The 14,380-nt window shown below is 37.8% G+C and overlaps 6 protein-coding genes and 2 non-coding genes across 8 annotated transcripts; 7 read left to right on the forward strand and 1 right to left on the reverse strand.

Annotated features, from left to right (window-relative positions):
* Nucleotides 1-208: 208 nt before the first annotated feature.
* On the forward strand, nt 209-281 carry tA(UGC)4. Its single transcript has one exon. It is a non-coding gene; the product is annotated as a tRNA-Ala (tRNA).
* A 772-nt stretch (nt 282-1,053) lies between these two features.
* On the forward strand, nt 1,054-1,551 carry REC102 (Rec102p; the record flags this gene model as incomplete). The annotated part of the gene is made up of 1 exon (XM_446396.1): nt 1,054-1,551. The coding sequence occupies one exon, from the start codon at nt 1,054-1,056 to the stop codon at nt 1,549-1,551; it is 498 nt and encodes a 165-aa protein (XP_446396.1).
* Nucleotides 1,552-1,879: 328 nt separating this feature from the next.
* CHS5 (Chs5p) lies at nt 1,880-3,628 on the forward strand (the record flags this gene model as incomplete). The annotated part of the gene is made up of 1 exon (XM_446397.1): nt 1,880-3,628. The coding sequence occupies one exon, from the start codon at nt 1,880-1,882 to the stop codon at nt 3,626-3,628; it is 1,749 nt and encodes a 582-aa protein (XP_446397.1).
* A 16-nt stretch (nt 3,629-3,644) lies between these two features.
* On the forward strand, nt 3,645-4,034 carry GVI51_G00693 (uncharacterized protein; the record flags this gene model as incomplete). The annotated part of the gene is made up of 1 exon (XM_446398.1): nt 3,645-4,034. One exon carries the CDS (start codon nt 3,645-3,647, stop codon nt 4,032-4,034), a length of 390 nt encoding a protein of 129 aa, XP_446398.1.
* Nucleotides 4,035-4,646: 612 nt separating this feature from the next.
* MID2 (Mid2p) lies at nt 4,647-5,708 on the forward strand (the record flags this gene model as incomplete). Its single annotated transcript, XM_446399.1, has 1 exon — nt 4,647-5,708. The coding sequence occupies one exon, from the start codon at nt 4,647-4,649 to the stop codon at nt 5,706-5,708; it is 1,062 nt and encodes a 353-aa protein (XP_446399.1).
* Nucleotides 5,709-7,171: 1,463 nt separating this feature from the next.
* Nucleotides 7,172-7,243, forward strand: tE(UUC)1. The gene has a single exon. It is a non-coding gene; the product is annotated as a tRNA-Glu (tRNA).
* A 642-nt stretch (nt 7,244-7,885) lies between these two features.
* Nucleotides 7,886-10,054, forward strand: NUP2 (nucleoporin NUP2; the record flags this gene model as incomplete). The annotated part of the gene is made up of 1 exon (XM_446400.1): nt 7,886-10,054. The coding sequence occupies one exon, from the start codon at nt 7,886-7,888 to the stop codon at nt 10,052-10,054; it is 2,169 nt and encodes a 722-aa protein (XP_446400.1).
* A 144-nt stretch (nt 10,055-10,198) lies between these two features.
* Nucleotides 10,199-13,789, reverse strand: SGD1 (Sgd1p; the record flags this gene model as incomplete). Its single annotated transcript, XM_446401.1, has 1 exon — nt 10,199-13,789. The coding sequence occupies one exon, from the start codon at nt 13,787-13,789 to the stop codon at nt 10,199-10,201; it is 3,591 nt and encodes a 1,196-aa protein (XP_446401.1).
* Nucleotides 13,790-14,380: the final 591 nt, after the last annotated feature.

A 14,380-nucleotide genomic window follows, 5' to 3' on the forward strand; every position in this document is an offset into this window, starting at 1 on the left:
ATAGTATTTATTTTCTATATTGCATAAAACATATAACGAATTGCATTTATTTCATAATTCTAGGCTACCACCTTAAGAGTTATTTATTTCAAATAGTTAATTGCGGTAGCAAATTGCTGAATGTCCCCAAATACTATATCTAATTTATGGATAACACTAACGACGCATATTATGAACCCCAACAATGTTCCAAATAAAGCGTTAATTTGGGCACATGGCGCAGTTGGTAGCGCGCTTCCCTTGCAAGGAAGAGGTCATCGGTTCGATTCCGGTTGCGTCCATATTTTTTTTGAATTGGTACACGAATTTGAGAATATCTGAATGATGAGTAATTAACAGTATACCTTAAATAAAAACCTAGGTGGGATTCACTATTTTATAGAACTACTTTGTATTTTATTCATAATTTTTTGTGATCTTTTTTCACCTTTAAATTATCATAACATGCTAAACAAAAGGCCACTTCAAATGTTACAACATCAAACCCCAATTAATTTATTGTCCTTAGATTCCTTGTTTGTATATTCCATATGAGATCCATTTTATTCTTTCATCCTATAAACTTTATGGATCATCAATCTTTGTTCACGACGTAAGCGCCTAGTGTTTTGTCGATTTGAAAAAAGTATAAATACAAAATATAAAAAAATTGCAGCGCTATTTAGTCTTCCCTTAAACATTAGGTAGAATATTACAATGCTAGAGACTCTTCTGCTTGACCCATTTTACTTGCGTTCAGGTATTGATGATGTTCTAATCTCTTCTTGGCATACAGACATCGTATTGACAAGTCCAGCCGCATTACATTCCAAGATCCCCATTACGATTCCAAACACAAAGAATACAGGTGTTAAGGTATGTAACTTGAGTTTAATATATGATACCAAACTGTTGAGACCACTTTTACTGACAGATAATTGGTTTGCTTGCAAAAGAGCATTTCTCATGAAATAGATATCAATTAAGTTTAACTTTTCAGATGCAAGATATATCTCTAATTTAAAAACGCAGCTACTGAAACAACTCTTAGAAATTAATGGAATATGGACAAATATGTATTACAACGTCGTTGCAAGCCGAACTTCTGATAATTGTGGGGTAGAGTGGGCTCTAAAATGCCAAATATGGACTCCAAATAGGGCCGGAACATTAACAGAGACATCAAGAGAACATTCTATAGGTGCTAATATTTTTCCATCTGTGAGGTGCTTAGAAGAATTAAACATTTCAGTTCAACTGCACACCAATATTAGAAAATTGAGTGACATAAAATCACACTTCTGCTCACATTTTAACGAGTATTTCATATCAATATTGGTGTCTCAACTAGAGTTCAGGTTTCCATTGGTGTTTTCCTATCCTGCAAGAACAAGATTGAGGGTACAAGAACCAAACATCGCTCCAATATCGTATGCTCTCTCTAATTCTTCAGCACTAATGCTAGACTTAGTATCAATCATGGAAAAACAGCCAACTAATACTACAATATATCAACTAATAACATATAGAAAGGATAACGAAGTCTACAAACTGTATCCCTTAGATATTTGAATATTGAGATTGGTGCAATGATAGCTTATTATACTGGCTTATCGCAATCGTCATATATGCTTTTTGGAGGCATCCCCGAAAGGGCTTTTTTTAACAAAAAAATCCGAAGTGAACAAGGTAAGACGAAGTAGTACCTAATTAAGCAAAGCCATTCATGCTTATTGTGTTTACTGATCGACATATCATTTGAAACTGGGTCAATTGATAAATCACCAGAGTGTAGTATATTATAGTTGAACAAAACTTATTTCGGATCTGATAATTCAATTACTTATTCTACTTCGACAATAGAGGATAACGATAAAAGGACATTTTGCAATACTTGAACATGTCCGCTGTCGAGGTCCTACTAACAGTGGGCAAGATGGATGCCTCCCTGGCTCTCCTCACCACTAAGGATCATCATGTTATAGAGCTACCAACAATGCTGTTACCCGAAAATGTTAAAGCAGGTTCAATAGTAAAGATGCAGGTTGTCCAAGATGTTAATGAAGAAGAGAAAGAGAGATCTAATTTTAAGAACGTGCAGGCTGCTATATTGGAGAAATATGGTTCTTCTAGACCCTCAGCTCCTATATTAAAAGTAATCAATGTCACTCAAACTGGCTGTATATTGGCATGGGATCATCTTCAACTTGGTTCAGCAAAACTGAAGTCTTTAGTGCTTTACAGACAGGGTGTTAGATCTATGGTTATTCCAAATCCTTTCAAAGTTACAACAACAAAAATATCTGGGTTATCCATTGATAGTGTATATGAGTTCCAATTGAAACTATCCACAACGTCAGGACAGTTTTGGTCAGAGAAAGTAAAAATTCACACGCACAAGATGACAGATATGTCCGGTATTACTGTGTGTCTCGGACCTCTTGATCCATTACAGAAAGTGACACCTAGACAGATTGCACATAGTTTAAAGACTCTAGGAGCTAGACCATTGCAAGATCATGTTGCTATCGACACAACTCATTTTGTTTGTAACGATATAGAAAATGACGACGACCCTGAGTTATTAAAAGCTAAGAACAACAATATCCCGATTGTCAGACCCGAATGGATTAGGGCTTGTGAAGTTGAAAAGCGTATTGTTGGGGTTCGTGGTTTTTATCTCGATGCCGATCCATCAATTCTAAGTAATTATGGTTTCCCAGAACTTACAGATGAACAATTACAAGAGAAGGAGGTACCTGCTTTGCCAAATGAAGAATCGGAGGCACAATTTGTGAAAGACAAATTAGACCAAGTAGCAGATGAGTCAGTGAAAGATGCTTCAACAGAGGCAGTCTCTGAAAATAACGATGATGAAACCAAGAAAGAACAGGTGAAGGAGTTAGAGACCGATTCCCAGGATAACATAGAGGAACCAATTCAGGAGGAGTCAAAGGATGTACCAGAGGGAGAACCTCATGATGAGTTTAAGAATGAAGGAACCGAAGAGCTCTCAGAAGTTAAGGACTCAATAGAACAGGAAATAATGGCTGATGAGAAGTTAGTTGAAGAGCAACCAAAGCTAGCTGAAGGGGTCCAGGTCACGGAAGATGTTGCACCAGAGGAGGTGTCATACGTAACTGAAGATGTAGCCAAACCAGCTGAAGAGGTTACAGCAGTTGAAGAGGTAAATCAACCAGCCGAGGAAGTTAATGCAGCCACTGAGGAAGTAGCTGAACCAGAAGAAGAAGTAGCTGAACCAGTTGAAGAAGCTGGACCAGGTAGGGAAGTTACAACTGAAGAAGCTGAACTAGCTGAAGAAGCTACAGAACCAGCTGAAGAAACTGAACCAGCTAAGGAGGTTATAACTGAAGAAGCTGAACCAGCTAAGGAAGTTACAGCTGAAGAAGCTGAACCAGCTGAAGAAACTGAACCAGCTGAGGAAGGAAATGCATCCGCTGAGGAGGTTACAGTTAGTGAGACGAAAGCAGATGAAGATGAAGAACCAGAAGAGGTTGGAAGCACAAACGAAGACAAGACACAGGTGCCTGTAATAGAAGTCCAAGACGAAACGCCAAGCCCCAGCCCCAGCCCAGCGCCAGCAGGTAAGAAGAAGAACAAGAAGAAGAAGAAGGGCAAGAGAAAGTAAGGAGTTGTAGCCATGTATGAAGTATAATATTAATATAAATCTAACCCATTCAAAGGCCGCCAGCCGACCCACCCACGTATATCTATATAACACCTATATATATTTATGCTGCGCGATACCATGGATAAGATCATTAAGGAGTAGCACATGTGATCTCATTTCTTACAGGCCAGTGACAAAAGTATCAAACGCGAAAAGAGACTCTGCCAAGGAGAAGCGCGAAAAGCGTTTCCAGTTGTCAGGGCTCAGAATAGAGCTGATCCGTGCAAAACTCCTTAGAAACGAGTGCACAATGGGGGGGGGATCATGGTACCAAAAATCTCAATTCCAATTACGAAAGCCTTCATTTACTTGTTTTGGATACTGGTTTGTAGGTCTGCAAGAGCGTACCTGGCATTCTGTGTGAAATTGTGACACACAGAGAAGGGAGATATAAGTAAATCACTGGGGTTTAGCGCACAAAACTCTTGTTTCCTCTTATGAAATGCAGTTCTCTGCGCCTGTGTCTGTGTTGCGCCTCGTTTTTGTTTTCAAATTGCTTTTTTTTCTTTTGATTCTTCTGAATCCTCTCTACCCCCCGTCTCTGCCCCCCATCTCTGCGCTGGTTTGTTAGTAAAACTCCCGGGAACCTTGATCCCTCCCCCATCTCATGGGAAGAAGACTGTAGAAGCCTGGCTGCGTCCTGCGTGTGTCTCTGTGAAGAGTATGGGAGAGGTTTGAAGGAGATTAGCTAAAGACGCACAGACAGCGAAGCATCACCAAGAAAATGGAAGATCCTGCGTGCAACGGGCGCAGTGACAGAGCGGGAAAATGCTTCTATTTTTATTTATTTCTATCAAGCCTGAGACAGGCCAAAGAATAGCTTGTCAATAATGATACCAGCGGCGATCACTCACATCGGCTTCTCGAGTGGATCAAAAAAAAAAATTCTGATTTCTGAACTTGTAACATATAGTTATAAAGCTCAGCGTTTATAAGTTGCTCCAGTCTACCTAACCGGAAAGGTACATAACAAGGAATGAAGCTGCTACTAGTGCTAATGGCTGTGGCCACAGCGCAGATAGTGCCCAACACTATCCCTACGAACACAAATACGAACACTAATGCGATCAATACCAACGCAATTAATACCAACATCAACAACAATGGGTCTTACTCAATATCGTCGTCGATATCTAGTGTGTCGTCAGTGCAATCGATAAGCTCTTTCAGCTCTTTTAGCTCGCTGTCGAGCTCTTCAAGCTCATCGATAGCCTCTGTCCCTACTTTATCGGTGCTACCAACATCAAGCAACTCATCGACGATATCATCGACGTCGCTATCCTCTTCTTCATCGTCATCTGCATCTTCATCGTTGTCATCGTCGTCATCTTCTATTTCGTCCTCGTCCTCGTCATCGTCTTCATCTACTACATCATCTACTTCGTCATCGTCATCGTCATCGTCATCGTCCTCATCATCGTCCTCCTCCTCCTCATCGTCTTCCTCTACTATTACCACACCTACAACTACAGAGAATCCTACCATCACTAGTATTATTGAAGGTAAGACAATTTTGTCGGATCTATACACTACAATTACTTACACACCAACAGCGACCCATGGAGCCAACAATAAAAAAGTTCACCACGGACTTTCCAAGAAGAACCGTAACATTGTGATAGGTTGCGTTGTAGGTATCGGTGTTCCGCTCATTGTGCTGACACTATTCCTGCTCTATGTATTCTGTATTCGCTCGCCAAAGACAGACTTCATCAACTCTGATGGTAAAGTGATCACAGCTTACCGTCCTAACAAGATAACCAAGTGGTGGAATGCACTGATGGGCAGAGAGATAACAGAGGAGTACCAGTCGAAGTCCCCACTTGGGGGCGAGGCTTCTGACTTCGAGGACTCCGAGCTGGCTTACGCGGACGACGACGACGAGTCCCTCTCTTATGGTGCAAGCAACATGGATAGCCGACAACCGAACAGAAACAACTCTGGAGCTAGCCACCCAACAAGATCTAATAACCTCATCATGGAGGAAGATAGATTCTACGATGAACACGGCAACGAATTGACAACTACCAATTACTGATTGCCCATTATGTGATAAGTGGCTACGTGTCCTTCAGAATTTTCAAAAAGAAACCCATCCAACTATTTTTAATTGCATTTTCTCATACATTTACAATTTGTTGTCCTACCGTTTTTGCTACCAACAAGTTTTCCAACGTATCTCCCCGTTTTCAAAAGTTTTAACAATAAGTACTAATTTATAAATCCTGCATCCTTTTTTAATGATACATATTTCTGTGTTTACAACATACGTTTTTCATCTACATAGTGCAAGACAAGAGTAGTGGCGCATATATAGCTTTTCAATTCAGATTTTTGAGCTTTGGTATATTGGTTATCTTCCTGTGTATTTGGTTCAGAAGCAGAACTGAAAAGTAAAGTTTTTCATCATGAAAAGCTATGCGTTGGTAAGGCATAATAATGTAATCGATGTTACACCATTGATAATACACTTAATGTCCGAGGTCTCGCTTAAAATTTTCGTATTTGGATAAAATAAATCAGATGGTGATGCATGTTTTTATCCGAGGCACATATTCAATGAATCATCGCCGGATAGTTAAAAGACGGAATGTCTATTCATCATTTGACAAGATATAAAAATGTATCCATGTTTTTGTAATTTAATCCAAAACAGACATTAAAATCATCTGAAACATCGGTAATTAAGAGAAATTGCTATCAATGATCAATTGTGTTCTCACAATTATCTCGATTAAACAAGTATCCCCACTTCTTCCACAAATCTTTTGAGAAAACTTTAACCTTCAAAACACTAATTTCAGATCATAAACGAAGAATTCCTAATTAACAATATGTCCTGCATGTACATCCTCAGTAAAAGCAGACCCGAAAGTCCATAAAGTGTTTTATAATCATATAAAAAATTAGTGCAATAAAGCAAAGCCCCCCCAAAAGATCTCTCAATATATAGAAAGGCTTCCTAGCCTTTCATAAATATAAAGAGTTTAAGAGTTCGTTGTTCTCATTTGCATTGCAACTTCTCTTCATTTAACCACACCAGATCAAACATACCAATATCACCGTCACTATTTATACCATTAGCATTGAAAAAATTTTCAGTGAAAATTTTTTTTTTTGGCTCTGCAATTTGCAGTGCAGAAAAACCCATAATGGGCATCGCAAAATCAAATGAATTAGGGCTTGTGAATAATTGAGATGCTTGATTGTACAATACTATGTTGTCTTGTCCTACCTTGTCTCAAAAAGAAAGCTATCACTAAGCTATAAGCCAGTACAGTGACATATATTATACTATTTCAGAGCGGTACTGCTAAGGATAGTAGGGTTTGTTCTTGAGAAAGGTAGAGCTAAATAATTGCCGTTCTTGTAACCTACAATTAATTGAAATACAACCTATAGCAACAGCCAGCAGTAGTTTAAATGAGCGACTAATTTGAAATTTTAAAAATGAGTGATTATAGTCTCTGGTTTTTGCTGTTACTTTAACGAATCCAGTATTCCGATATAGTGTAACGGCTATCACATCACGCTTTCACCGTGGAGACCGGGGTTCGACTCCCCGTATCGGAGTGATTAGCCAAATTTCAAATATATTTTTTGCTTCTCTTTCTGAAGAAAGAAACAACGACAATATGAGAATAATAGGTCTGACGACGTTTAGTAAAACAATTTATTAAAGTTAGGATATTATTTAATATCCTGTAGCTACTTTCTATGATGTCCCTAATGTCTTTCTTTAGTTCATAATTTTTTTAATACCAAACCTGGTAATTGCCTACAAAAACTACCTGAGAGATACTATTAATACAATAGGTAGTTACTATAAAGTATCATTATTTAAAAATTTAATAGGCGGTGCAATTCACATTCTGCTTTTGTACTTCAAATATTTAACATTGTTGAAAGTAATCACATTACCTTTAGTTAACATCAATCACTAGCAACGAACAACAATCTCTGCCAAAATTTGAGAATTCTAGCAGCTTAGAATGGCCCATCACACGCAATGAGCTGGAGGTTACTTTCGTCATTTCATTGACTAAACCAGACTCTAGCCGCCTGAAACAATCGGCAATTATACACCCACAGAACTGAACAGTAATTACTGATTATTATCCTGGGTACTTTGAAGTTTGGCACGAGGTTAATACAAGGATAGATTATCAAGCCAACAATACACTCAGTGAGCTGAAATTATAACAAAAGGAATAAATGTCTAAGAGAGGAGCTGACAACCAATTGACCAGAGAAGAGCTGGATAGGGACGATATCTCGGATGAAGAAACCCCTCACCAAGCTACTATGGCCAGTTCAGACGTGATAAGTCGTCGAAAGATTGCGATGCCCAAGCGTAAGATGGCTTTTCCTTCAACTTTAAGAGGTAATACAGACGAAAGCAAGACCGCAAATGCGTTTTCATTTTTGAAGAAGCCTCAAACTGAAAAGACTGCTGCCAATGCGGATGACAAACCCGCAAAATTGAAAGCCCTCAACTTACAATTCAAAGATAAACTGGAAGAATTTTTAAACAGTGATCCTGCCTGCGATTTGCGTCCTGTATTTATGAAGTATGGAAAGTATATTGATGAAATTAACTCTTCAACTTCAAAAACATCTGTACCCGAACCTAAAGCATTTTCCTTCACTCCACAGAGTATCACTGAAACCGTAGCTCCTGGCTTTGGTAAGGTTTCTGCCCCAAGAGCTACTACTACTCCAGATGTTCATACACCTAAACAAACTACATTCCCATTTGCACCACAGGCCCCAAAACCAGAGGCTGCTTCATCACAGGAACCACCAAAGAGCTCATTTACTTTCACTAAGCCAACTACTACAGTTTCTGACAGTAAAGCTAACGCTGACAGCTCAGAGAGTGACAGCGAAGATGAGAAAGAAATCAAAATTACAGGTCCAACTTTCTCTATTTCAACCAAACCAATAACCTCAGATTCTGTTTTCGCATTTGGTGCTGCCAAGAAAGAACAAAAAAAGGACGATAGCGATAGCGAAAGTGATGTAGAAATTAAAGGTCCAGAATTTAAATTTGCAGGTGAGGTTAAGAGTGACGTCTTCAAACTACATAAGAAAGCAGATGAAAACAAAAATGAAACCAAGACTGACAACTCTAAAGTAACGGAAAATAAGGCCCCTACATTTTCTTTTGGCTCAACACCAAATCCTTTCAATACTTCTGGCAGCAAAGATGAGAATAATTCAGGAAGCAATGAACCAGCAAAACAAGCAAACACAGTTCCAAAGCCAGCCTTTTCATTCACAAATAATCTAATTAGCAAAGAATCCGAAAGTTCACAAGAGAAGAAGCCTTTATCATTCAACTTCACTGCCCCAAAGACTGACAACAATGAAGTCCAAGAAGCATCTGAATCTGAAAAAACAAAGAGTAGTGAATCATCAACTTTTTCATTTGGTAATAATACTACAACTAAAACCAACCCTTTCAGTGGAAATACTTCAGGGTTTTCCTTTGGAAAACCTGCTTCTACATCTAACACCACCGAATCGAAACCTTCCATATCCTTTAGTAAGCCACAGAACAATGATACAGTTCCTAAATCTGCATTTTCCTTTGGGACATCAGCCAATACAGTAACTGAAACAAATGAAGAAAAAGATTCTAATACCAATGGAGGCAACGAAGATTCAAAACCTGCGCTCAACTTCAACTTTTCATCTAATACATCTAGTCAAAAGCCTTCATTCAGTTTTGGATCGACTTCTGAAAAAAAAGAGGAAACTACTGAACATTCAACTACATCAGGTGGTTTTTCATTTGGACAATCTAAAGCCCCTGCTTTTAGCTTTGGTACACCAGCCACAAATACAACAACTAACAATCCACCTTCTTCTGGATTCAAATTTTCTTTACCTTTTAACCAAGAAAATAAATCGAATGAGGCTGATTCCAGTAAAATCAGTGAAAAGAAGGAGGATGGGAATTCTGCAACTGTAGAGACAACTGAAGAGCAATCTACTTCTTCATCCATACAATTACAAAACGGAGAAGAAGATGAAACTCCATTATTCACATGCAGGTCCAAGCTAATGACAATTAACACTAAAACCAATGGTTATGATTCTCGCGGTGTTGGTGAATTGAAGCTTCTACAAAAAAAGGATGACAAGTCGAAAATTAGACTACTGTGCAGATCTGATGGTATGGGTAATATCCTATTAAACACTGCTGTAGTAAAATCATTTAAGTATTCACCTCTAACTCCTGAAAACGAGAATTTAGTTAAGATTCCAACCATAGACAAAGATGGTGCTCTCGTAACGTATGTTGCTCGTTTCAAGCAAAAAGCTGATGGTAGATTGTTTGTCAAATCCATCGAAGATGCCAAGAATGATATGAACTAAACAATTAATGAATAGGAGCATTATTATTTTCATTTAATATCAATTTAAGTAGTGACTATAAAAATGACGAATGTACTGTACTCTATAAACTAATGCAATATCTGACTGAAGATATAACCTGCTCGTCCTATTTTGATTGTCTATTCAAAACGCATTAATAGACAATTCTTCGTTGATAATATGTTTAGTAGCGGAAAGTCCCCAATCGAGCCTTCTCGAGTCTTTTTCATATTTTTTATCTCCTTTTCTGCCACTAATGTAATTATGGAATTTGCGCTTTTTTCCTAAAAACCAATTAAGCCCTTTCAATATAAACGACTTGTTGTCATCCTTTATCCCACGAACGATGATGTCCTTTAATAATGATGTAGTGTATGCCACGCCTTCTTCGGTCTTACTTTTAGACTTTTTTTCTGACTTTTTCGCTACCAATATTAACAATTGATATATCATGACCTCCATGAAAATATAGCCATTTGGTTTTAAACCACCAATGATTGGAGCATGCTTTAAGACATCAAGTTTCAAAATTTGTTCAGCTATCATTGACCCAAAAAATTTACCTTGGCTAATGGTCCTTTTTAAGGCAGTATTTTCGTCAACGTCTTCGGAATCATCAATTAAGTCGTCTTCATCAGAGTCATATGAAGAATTATCTTCGAATCTTTTTAGTATATCCCAGAACAAAAATTGAAATGGTTTCTGCAAATGACCATTCAATTCACAAAGTTTGTTTGCTACCAGATAATAGTAGGGGTTATAACCACTTTTCCCACTTTCAGACAGCAGACAATGCATTATAACCTTAGGAACTTCAACCAACTGTTTATTTTTTAAATTCAGCTTTTCAATTTTTGATGAGGCATCTACGTAATCCTGTGCTGACATTATACTAACAAATATAGCTCTCCTTAATTCAGTATTCATTCTTTGAGAGCGGGCTATTTCAGCCCAATCAGGTATATCGTCCAGGAAGTCATCTTTTATGTCCATTTCTGATACAATGTTTTTTGCAGCACCAGAAGAAATGCCTTCTTCAAAGGCACTATTCATATTACCTTTCCATGATGCTCCGATTAACCACCATTTACCTTTTGTCTCAATATTTTTTATGTCATCTAATGAGACTTGAAGTGGTTCCTCTGTGTTACTTCCACGAATAGCTGATAATACATTCTTCTTGGTAGGATGAAAGTCTGCAGCCATAATTGATGGCTTTAATCGATTGTTTTTTAAGTCTGCCATAGTATCCAATAAAAACTGCATTCTAGGAGAAACTGTTTTCAATACTTTGACATTTGATAATAAATCTGCAATTATATCTTTTAGAGCTGAAGGATCGTCTGATCTAATAAGAGGTCCCGAAATTGATACAATCCTCAATAGCAATTCAATTGTAAACTCATTTGGTTTAGTAATTAACTGTTTTATCATATCAAAGACCAAGCTAGAAGACATCAAACCAAAATTGTAACAATAAGATATCAAACTGATAATATTTGATGATTGTTTACCTATTATTTGCGGAGAGTCTTCGGAAATTTCAGTCATGGATTCATTTTCATCTAGCTGCTTTTCAAGATGCTTTAAAAAGTGCTCAACAATCTGCTGTAAAAATGATGCTCCAACTTCGATACCTCTTAACCTCCATAGAGAGTAAACAATAGCAGCATAGTTCATGATGAAACTGTCAAGTAGCTTATTATTTTGAGCAATAATCTGCATCATTTCTTTTGTAACACTATCAGAAACATATTGCCTTGGATAAGTGTCATATAACTCATTTAAGGTCGAGACCATAATGACCAAATTGGAATCCGAAAGCTTGTTTAAAGAGGATTTTACCTTCTTTCTTATTTCGATAATCATAGAGTTATCGGAGTCCTCATTTAATTTATTTTTCCTCAAAGAGGGAGGAACATAAGCTTCAGTATCCGCTGCAGCTGGTGCCACATATGGATTTTCTCTCTTATTTTTCTTCTTTTTGGAAGACTTAGTATCCTCACCATCACTTTCTTCTTCATCTGACGCTTCGAGCTCCCTAAGTTGCGCCCATTCTTCTTCGTTGAGATCATTCTCATCAAATTCATCAAAATCACCTGAAGATAATTCATCATCAGATGGAAACGGCAGTTCTCCTTTAGAGTTGCCAGCCATTCTTTTGACGTCCTCCCTTTTATCTTCTTCATCATATTCAGAACTATCTTCGACACTAGATACGCTTTCACTCGAATCTGTTTCCTCATCTTCACCATAGTTTTCAAAATAATCTAAACCTTCTAACAGTCCACCAATCGCATCATATTCGTCACGAGCTTTTAATTTCTTGCGTTTTCCTTTTAGACCTAACTTCTTTGCGTAATGTTCCATATCCCATTCATCTCTCTGGATAGCCGCCCTATCCATTGGGGATAGTGGGAACTCAACAACTTCATCAGACTTAGATTTTGACTTAGTTTTCAGCTTTTTTGATGTCGTATCAGCCTTGTCTTTGTGATTAGTAGAATTTTTAGATTCTTTCAGTTTTCTTAAGGCTGCCCAGGTTTCTTCTGGAGTCATTTCAGCTTCCTCCTCCTCTTCTTCTTCATCATCATCATCATCATCATCATCATCATCATTACTTATGACTTCATCACTATCAGATATCAGCTCATCGGACATGAAATCATCGCTTTCTGATATTATCTCATCTGAGATTGAATCATCACTTCTATAGGATTCAAATACTTTTACTTGATTCTCAGAGGAAAATCTCACGCTTTTTTTAGATTGATTCTCTGTTCTTTTGGATTGATCTTTCATTTTCTTAAGTTCTTTCAATTTATTCATTGTTTCCTCAACGGTCATTTCTTGATCATCTTCTTGCTCCTCTTCATCGTCAAACTCAGAATCCGGAAGATCGCTATATTCCTCTTCGGAGTTCTCATCTTCATCACCTTCTATGCCAACTACGGTCTCTAACTTGTGGTTGTTCCATTTTTTTGCTTCTTTCAATGCCTTCAATTTGGCATATGTTTCTTCAACTGACATTCCAGAATCTACTTCTTCACCACTCAAATCGGACCCACTGAAGGTTTCTTCTTCTTCAAGTTTTGATACAGAATCATCACTTTCACTCTCACTGGAAGGCTCCTGCTTTATATTAGCCCTCTTATTGTGCTTCACATTTCCTGATTTCTTATCTTTTAATGCTTTTAGTTGAGCATAGGTTTCATCAACAGTAAGCTCCGATTCTTCACTCTCATCTGAAACCTCTGAGATTATCTCATCTTCGTCTGGGTCCTCAAAATGGTTCTCACTAGCATCCGAAGAGCTCTCTTCAAAGCCACTGTCCTCTTCCTGTTCAGATCCTTCTAATTCCCTTAGTTGCTCCCATTCCTCTTCATTTAGATCACCTTCCTCAAACTCATCAAAATCCCCCGAAGATAGCTCATCATCAGAGGAAAACGGTAATGCATCTTCTTTACTCTTGCGATTATCTTTCTTATTAGCACTTGCCCTCGTAGCAGAATTCTGTTGCTGTGGCTTTTTCTTCAACACCTTATCAAGGTCAACTTCTTTCTTGCCCTTTTGCTTCTTCTGAGCCCTTTGCAGCTTTCTTCTATCCTTACGATTCAACTGACCCTTAGGCTTACGCTTACCTAGCTTAAACCTCTCATCATTACTGTAGTCTCGCTCTTTCAATTCATCCAGTATCACACCAGGGATGTTGATCCCACTCCTTTTACTGCTCATACTCGTTACCACAGTAATGTCTTAAGCACTTTGACCATTAATAGTTCATATTTGTATCCTACAAATTCCTATATATTTTTATGCGATGAGCTCGCTAACCTCATCGCAAAACAATTTTTCCAAAATTTTTCAGAATATAGTAGATATTTTCACGTGTGCTCAGAAACAGCCGTAGAATCTAATTAATGGAAATTTAGTATATTGGTTAATATAGACATCAGGTCAGTATATTTGGCAGTATGTACCAAAAGCATATAAACCAGGTTCACAAAATGAACAATTATACTAGACAGCTCTTCAACTCTCGAGAAAATTGAGCATTGATGGTGTGATTCAATGATTAAGTAACCTCGACGAGCGCAATACCGGTAGTTATTCATTGCAGATGCAATTTCATATCATATGCGATGTTGCAATTGAAAGAGATTTCCATAAAGTATATGGCTTATTATTAACAGTTTCCAGTCGTACTACTTTGTTGTGCATATCATCTTGGTTGATGCTGACTAACGCTCAAGACGTTAAACACGAAAGAATGCGATGAGCTGGATGGCAAATTATAAGAGCAAGTAGTACAGGAGTTTCAAACAG

The sequence above is a fragment of the Nakaseomyces glabratus genome, chromosome G (genome assembly GCF_010111755.1).
Source record: "Nakaseomyces glabratus chromosome G, complete sequence".
Taxonomy (NCBI): Eukaryota; Fungi; Ascomycota; class Saccharomycetes; order Saccharomycetales; family Saccharomycetaceae; genus Nakaseomyces; species Nakaseomyces glabratus.